Source organism: Nanorana parkeri, unplaced genomic scaffold, assembly GCF_000935625.1.
Source record: "Nanorana parkeri isolate BGI_ZX_2015 unplaced genomic scaffold, ASM93562v1 scaffold83, whole genome shotgun sequence".
Lineage (NCBI taxonomy): Eukaryota > Metazoa > Chordata > Amphibia > Anura > Dicroglossidae > Nanorana > Nanorana parkeri.
The window spans coordinates 1,544,061-1,552,538 of NW_017306351.1; the positions used below are offsets into that span (position 1 = coordinate 1,544,061).

The window sequence follows — 8,478 nt, forward strand, 5'->3', positions numbered from 1 at the left end:
AGTTTTGTTACTATCCCTCATTAATTCCATTGGTGAACTGCCAATTCCACCTCTGGGTTCTTTATAGTGCATCTGATGTTGTTATTCTTGTCTTCTCTCCTGCAATTGCATGTATAGTGTTCTCATACAGGGGATAAGAAGTACGGTAGTTACCCAAGTTACGCTTGTTCTATGTAAAGTGCATTTAATGATTTTCTAATGCAAAGCTAACTGGATTAAATGTTGTGTTTGTGTTTGTTCATTTTTTAAATGGCTGTCAATTTCACCTTAAATGTTACTGATGTCTTAATTCTAATCTGCACTGCACCGATCACTGATCTTTACACCCAGTATACTTGGCACTGATTCAAACTGAACCTTCCTCTGCTTGGGCTATCACTCTAAGGCCTCATGTAGACAAGCATTAGGCTCCACCACCCTCTGAAAAGCGGTTAGCGGTGGATCACTTTTCACAGGACGGTGGACCAGTGGCTGCCTGGCATTTAGGAGACCATACTGCTGCCTCCTGAATGATGATTTTTTTAATCTGGAATGGATCCCAAGGGAGATTTTTAATTGAACTATCCCGTTCACCTCTATGGTAGGATTTGCCAGGCTGCACCACCTGCCACACTTGACATGCTATATAATCTTTAGCGTGCTGCGGTAATGTATACAGTACTAAAACCATCAAATGCACCCCCCACCCCATTCTTACCACTTTGACAAATGCCACTGTTCTTACCAAATATTCCCCCACTTTCTCACAACTCAGTCAAACACCCATCCCTTTCTCAACACTTTGTTAAAGGCCCTCTATTCTCTATACTCTGCCAAACACCCCCCCCCCCATACGCTCTCACCACTTTGCCAAATGCCCGCATCTGTGTTCTCACTACTCTGCTATGTCAGCACTACTACCCTCCCTCACCACAGCACCTGTCCCCATTCTCTTGCTCTGCTCTTGCCTCCTCACATGCACACCCCAACAATTCCCCCCCTGTTCTCACTACTGCAACTGATCCCTCACCATCATGCTCTCACCACCATGCCTGCAGGCCAACTCTTCTTCTACTACTGCCCCTGGCCCTCATCCCACGTTCCTATCAGCATCTTTATGGTTTCCCTGCTGTCATCACCACGCTTGCCGCCCATTCGGTCCTCATACTCACCACTGCACCTGCCACCACTCCAACCCAACCTTGACTGACAAATACAGACACACAAATGGAGACATATCAACAAGGGACAGACTTTCTTAACAACAATTTATTTTTTCAGTCAAAATATACACAGGCCTATAGATCATAAGAAATTTTTTAAAGTAAAAAAAAAAAAGGATAAAAAGACTCTCCTTACAGTCAGGCTACCCCACACTGCAAGGGTTAACTGCTCATTAATGTGTACGGGACCTCTAAAAAAAACAACAACTTTTACTTACCTGATTCCCGCTCCTGCAAGTTTCAAGGCTGGCATCTGCAGCCTCTTTCCCCTTGTGCTCCAACAGGTTCCCTGCAGTATATGTGTGGACCTTGAGGGACAGTCCATGGAGCGTAGGAAGAACGAGGTGAGCACCAACTGCCAGGAAAGCAGGGATCAGGTAAGTAAAAGTCCTTTACACAGGTCCCAAAGACATTAACACGCAGTTAATCCTTGCAGTGTGGGGGTAGCCCCACTGCAATGGGAGTTTTATTTACCCCCGGAGATAGGCTTTAAAAGATCAGTAGCTAGGATCAGTTCCGTCATAAGACAGGCAGCTATTGGAAAACATGCAGATCGATGGTCCAGGAGTTCAACACTTTGGAGCAGATTTCAAGGACAAGTCAACACTACACACTTATAAAGGCACTGTTTACATGGACACAGATGGTAGGGGTAATATATGGTACAGCTGCTTCTTACGTACTTCCTACTTCAAGGCTGAAGGGTTCATTAGAAACACTTAAATCTTTTACTCATAGTCGCAACTATCTTTTAAACATCATTCAGCACTTTTGGTTTGGCAAAACAAAATAAGCGTATTATTTTAGCGAAGAGTCCAAGACCACCACCCCAGTTAAAAAGTATCACACATCCCCTCTGAAGCTGGCCACCCCTTTTTACACTACTTTTAGCTATCAAAACACTGCCATGTTACCCCAGACACATAGACTACATGTTACTTCTCACTCTTCCAAACACTTATTCTTTGTTCTGGCTTGGCCCTATGGAACCATTCATACCATGACCCATCATAAATGGCAGTATGTTCCTTGCCTAGAATGTAGGAAGCTAAGGCCAGTTGGCACGCTGTAACACCACGCCGACAAGTAATTGTCAGCGGTTTCTCCAGATCTATTCCTTTATCTTGAAACAGACGCTGAATCTCATCAGGCGACTTCTCAAATCCTTCTTCTGTCAAAAAACTGGTGAATGGAAGGTTTAAAGAGCCAGGTATGTGTCCAGGGAATATTTCTGTAAATTCAACAAAACAAATTAATAGAAAAGCAAACAAAATGATAAACACCATGTCCATGTCACTTCTTTTATAGGGATACAGTACTGCATCCCTGACTCCCATTATTTACCCTATGTTGTCATACTCTCACATGCGTATCCATTGGATACTATAAGAGCTTGTGTTGACACACCTTGTTGTCATTAGCAGGAAGTTGGTACTGAGCAGTGATTTGCAGTACAGTATTTTCTAAAAGCAATACCAAAAAATGGCATTTGTTTATAATATACAGTCATTAGGCAAACCCAATGTCATCAAGCTAGGGTATAAATCTACTTTAACACTTAACCATCTTTAACATGAATTCTAATATTTAACATAACCTTAAAGTGGACCTTTAACAGTTAACCAACCCCCAAATGCTTAGGGGTCTGGATAGCTATTTCTGCTGCTAAATTGCATGTACATTCCTTCTGTTTGAATTAACCAGTTGTGAGAATGGGGCAACATCAAATGTTCTTAAGGCTATTTTCTCTTCTGGTCAAATGCTCTTCAAATATTAGGGGAAGCGGTAGATATAATACAGCTTAGTAACAAGAGACATCATGTGAACATTCAAGAGAAAGCTAGAGAGAATTATCAGATAAATGTAACTATTACTACCACATGGAGTCTCATAGTAGCAATAGTTACATTTATATGTTAAAATAATTAGGCAAACATATGCTGTAGATACAACTGTCCTTCTCATGTTCCAGGTCACATTACAAATACTGGTCTATAGCCTGATATTTTGGCCAAATGCTCTGTGAGTTCTTCAGTGCACAAGAATGGGCCTAGCTGCTTTAAACACAGGTGACTGCAAATATCTTTCTTCATCTACAAATGGACCTCATTAGTTGGCTCAATATGTTAATATGACCTCTTGGCTTGGAAGTTGGAGCACTTGTACACTCCATCCATAATGTGCACATCTCTATAAGATATTGAGGCTTTTATAATGCACTGAAGGATTGGAGAGGATGAGACAAAGCGCCAGAGTCAAAGTATTATGGAAGCCATGCCCAAAAAAGACAAGCACAGGGCCAAGGATTGGTCACCAGTGTTGCTTGTATGCTCCGAGCAGCTTTTCTCTATTACTGACTTAAATGTCTTGCTGCACACTGTGTCTCTGTGTGGAAGCAGCCATCTTGACAGAGAAGCGGGGTTTTGCTTCCACATGTCAGAAGTGCCCACCTGATGGCTGCTGATCTGATGACTGGTAGGGAAATGATCAAGAAGCAGCAAGAGAGGAGAGGTGGAGGAAGCACAGATCCACAGAATGGGTGAAGCAGAAGCAAGGGGATCCTTGAACTACAGGCCTTCGGATACTACCTCCTCTCTAGCAAGCATTCAGAAGAACAGTGCGCAGAACAGTAATGATATGACTAAATCTCACTTCATATCCTGTGAAACTAACAGTCAGCGGCAGCAGTACCTTAGATTTTATACTGCAGATATACAGGTATGAACAGAACAACAGTGTCTAAGCACAGTCATAGCACACTGCTCCTTTTAGACAGGCGTTCAAGCGAAATAGTACAGCTTTCATGGTACTGTACTGCTTAGATAAAACGAATCATTTTATATATTCCCTATAAGATAGCAAATCTTCCCTTCAAGAAAATGGGTCAATGTAAAGTGAAACTTTAGCCATTTAGCCAACTTTTTAGTTTGGATGGAGGGGAGGGTTAGTGTGACGACATGGTGATCAGTTTTATGAATTAAAGGTGTATTGGTGTTGAGTTATGTTTGAGCGCGTTATACTGTGTAACCTGGTTATGAAAAGACTATCAGCACCATCCCTCGTTATCTCCCATTGTTCTCTGAGGGAGCTCAGAACAATTACATTCTGGCCAGGCTCTGCTATGGCTGTCTGGAGCTATTTAGCAGGTGGACACCTATAGTGTTGTGAAGACAGGATTTCTGGGGAGGGGAAGGTGGATGTGATGGGATTATATTCTAATCTGATCACTTTCTGTATAAAAGTTTGTGCAGTTGCTCAATAAATCAGAGTTTGTTTACCCTACACTTGTGTCCCGACCAGTGACTGGGGAAACTGAGAGCTATAGATCAGCGGGTTTGCATATCTCCTGAGCAAGGAAGAATGCAGCGGCGGACATACTTATCCTGAGTAGCGAGGTCCATCACAGTTAGAACCTCTGTTAAATTTTTATTGTTGGCTCTCGTCTAGGAACAAAAAGTGAGCAAAACACTTTCCAACATGCATATGTCTGCAAGGAATTTGTCCCCTGCCCGTAAAGTTAAATAATAGCTTTTAAGGGCTTCCTCTTCCCACTCCCAGTGGCTGAATGGAGTGATTAGGGAAGAAGATAACTGTAAGTATGTGCCCTAGGGAGAATGGCATGAATTCAGCATGGGCAAAGCATATATTCTTTTTTTTTATGTCAACTTAAAAAGAACCATTCATGATTCAACTCTGAACTTTCCCTTTATCGGGCTTCACTGATTTTATCTAAGTGGCTTTAGTTGGAGTCAAAGGTCACCCAAAGTCTAAAGCTGGCCATACACCTATAGATTTTCTGCAGCTTTTCTATGGTCAAAAAAAGTGCAACAGATTCCTCCATCTACGCTAAACTGTGGGGTTGGAGGAGTCTCCAACTGGGCCAAGCTTCAGTATCTTGCTAGTCGGCCCCTCTGGCTGTCAAAATAACTGAACAATCTGATTGGATGCAGGCATTGTCCAGGTATTTTGACAGCCAGTGGGGCCGACTAGCAAGATACTGAAGCTTGGCACAGTGGGAGATTCCACCATCCACACAGTTTAGTGTAGATGGAGGAATTTGTTACTCTTTTTCCATCTGACCATAGAAAATCTGCAGATAATCTATAGGTGTATGGCCAGCTTTAAGCTCACCAAGCACATAACAATCAGGTTTTGCAATCTCCTTTAGATCCACCAACAACTATGTAGTGCAAGTGTCAACCTGATTAGATACAAATTGATTATATTGATTGCGTAGGTCCTCATATTGCATAGGTCATTTTTAAGTTGATTGGACAGAAATTGTAATGCATGTCATTGCTGAACAAAAACAAACAAACACTTGATTCTCCTAGTAGATAGAAGATAGTAGGGATGCACTGATACCGATACTAGTATCGGTGCCGATACTTGAGTAATTGGGCGATTATTTGCACTCGCCCAAATGCTCCCAATGCCTATCCCAATACCAGAACTTACGGTATCAGGAAGCCGGATGGCGAGTCATTACATGCCGCTCGGCATCCTGATTGGCTGCTCCTTTGTCATCAGGGAGGATAGAGCTGGCTTCCCAACCAATCAGGAAGCCAGGGTGGCGGGTAATGGCCAAATGGAAGCTGGCTCAATGCTCCCTCATCACTTAGTGAGTAGGGAGCATAAAGCCAGCTTCCTGGCCAATCAGGAAGCCAGACGGCATATAATGAATCGTCGCCCAGCTTTCTGATTGGTCAGAAGCCAGGCAGCGACTCATTACCTGCCCCCCGGCTTCTTGATTGAACAGAAAGTCGGCTCCATGCTTCCTTGTCGCTTGGTGACGCGGGAGCATGGAGACAGCTTCCTGGCTAATCAGGAAGCTAGGCGGCGAGTCATTACACGGCTTCCTTAATAGGACCTCCGGTAAAAAAAATATTGATACTCTTAATCGATAACGAAAAACCAGTATCAGTGCATCCCTAGAAGATAGTAGACAATTTCTGAGGTCAAGTTTAAGATTGACAAGTTTAACTACAGGTCTCCTTTAAGCCTGCTTAAAGCACGAGAGCTGCACCATTTTCTAAAGAGCTTTTATCTTTCTACTACTGTGCAAAATGAGGCACATACTGTATAACACATTCAAGGTGTGCTTTGGTAAATTGTAAGCACTCTAGTAATTTCAGGCATATAATACATTGTGCTTCTTAAATTCATGTCACACTTTTTGAACTGTCTTTCTTAGTTTTAGCTGGAGACGTGGTTTAATATTACAAACCAATACACAGAAATGCAGTGGCTGTTTTCTTTATCACAGTAGCCAGTCACCTGATAAGAAGCTACATACTAAACATCTACTGAGTTGCGTAAGCTGTTTGGGTCTATCCTAAAATGACCTCTGAATTTTTTCAAGCCTCAGAACATTTCTCCGTAGTTGCCAAAATGTTAAAACAAGTTACAGGGACGTTTTGCTGCTAAAGTGTTGTACCTAACTAGTTACATAGGGTTGTAAGTGTGGAAAGAATAATATAATATTACAAAACTGAATTATAACATGCATGGTTGAAAATTTCAATACAGACAAAATAGCAGACACCATTTTTACTTACCGTCTCCTGGTTCAGGCTCTGTCCCAGTGTAGCGTCCTTCAGAACGAGAGTCAACCAGCTGGAACTCTTTGCTGTTTAGATTCTGCTGAATGTCTTCAAATTTCTTTACTAGAGAAGAATTCAGCACAGCTTTATAATTCTCTGGTTGTGGTTTTGTCACTTCAGATGTTACCGGATGTCCCTCCTTCTCCCAGTTTCTGAATCCTCCATCCAGAACAAATACCTTTTTATGACCGAAGACCTTAAACATCCACCAGATCCTTGCAGCATAGTAAATGCCCACTTGATCAGCATCATACACTATAACATGGGTATCATTATTAATGCCAAGGTTGCCCACATATTTGGCAAAGGCAGATTCACTGGGTAGCATCATTTCATAGGGAGATGTCTGGTCCTTACATTCATTTATGTCAAAATATAATGCTCCTGGTATGTGCTTTTCCACATACTCCTTGCGTCCATCTCTGATTGGTGGGTAGTAGAATGATGCATCCAGTACACGCAGAGCTGGGCCTGGTTGACTTGTTCTCAGGGCTCCAGCTAGCCAGTTTATTGACACCAGAGCCCGGGAGAGAAGTTGCTGCGACATTCTGGCAGACCTGTGTAGTGTGTAGGCAGTTGTGAGCTAGAGTGGAGATTATATGAGAGACTAAAGCGCCACTCCTGGATTAGTTCCAAGAGGTTGAAACTCTAGTTATTATTTTTTTTAACTCCTCTGACTGCTGGAGGAAACTGCAATGCAGAAAACCACTCGTCTCAACTGGTTAGAATTGAAAAATCAGGTCACATGACTTTCGCTTGTAAATTTTATTTTCTTGTTTAACTGTTACATGATGTACATAACATTGGTACACAGTTAAAGGCAGGTTAAATGTCATAGAAGGTAGTGACATTCTGCAAGGTGAGGCATTTGAACCTGAAGGTGGCTATAAACAAAAAAATATAGTCACATAACTAGTAAAGCACTGTAGAAGGACTTGGGAATACTGGTGAACAGTAAGCTAAGCAGCGCCTCTCAATATCAAGCAATAGTTGCAAAATAAAATAATATCTTATAGAAAGAGAAATAACGTGCTGCAAGTATAGTAAGAGCTTGTGTGCATAAGAACTATCTCTGTTCCTATTCAAGTCAATAGGAATGCAAAAGCAACTTAAAGCCGAACTTCAGGTAAACATTTTTCTAATGTGCATTTTAGTGCTTTTCTGTCTTTACCAAGCATGTTCCCTTTTAATTGTCTAGGTGTAATAACATTGAGAAAATCATACCTCTTCTGTTTATTTCCACACATCCCTGTGATAAAACCATTGGCCGCTATGCTGTTTCCCCTGGCCACAGGTTTGGTCACTTCCCCGCTGTAGTTCTACTCAGTGAGTGGTGACATCATTACGTGTTTTTTGCGCTGTAGTGGGAGGACCTGGGAGTCTCAGACTCTTGGTCTGGACTGCTCACTGTATCAGAGCCATTTGATTGGCAGGTCAGGAGTCTCCTGATCTGTTCCGCCTCATATTACCTTACACTGACAGGTCAGTATCAATGCACCCACCCATGTTGCTATCCCTTAACTACAATTCCCCTGGTATTACGGAAAATTTTGTTTTGACAAACGGTGCTGTAAAAGGAGAGGAAGCGATGTATAGACCAGAATTACACCTCTTCCCAGTGCCTGGCTGAAGCTGTTTTTGCAGTGATTATATCACAAACTTTTTGGGTAAAT

At 42.2% G+C, this 8,478-nt stretch overlaps 1 protein-coding gene across 2 annotated transcripts; it reads right to left on the reverse strand.

Annotated features, from left to right (window-relative positions):
• Window positions 1-2,057: 2,057 nt before the first annotated feature.
• TST (thiosulfate sulfurtransferase) lies at window positions 2,058-7,405 on the reverse strand. Of its 2 annotated transcripts, XM_018552301.1 has the most exons (3): window positions 6,761-7,405; window positions 3,557-3,559; window positions 2,058-2,433 (listed from the first exon to the last, which is right to left on the reverse strand). In XM_018552301.1, the coding sequence occupies exons 1-3, from the start codon at window positions 7,350-7,352 to the stop codon at window positions 2,138-2,140; spliced, it is 891 nt and encodes a 296-aa protein (XP_018407803.1). In that variant the 5' UTR covers window positions 7,353-7,405; the 3' UTR covers window positions 2,058-2,137. The 2 variants fall into 2 exon arrangements, with proteins under 2 accessions (XP_018407803.1, XP_018407802.1); XM_018552300.1 differs by lacking the exon at window positions 3,557-3,559.
• Between the last annotated feature and the right edge of the window lie 1,073 nt (window positions 7,406-8,478).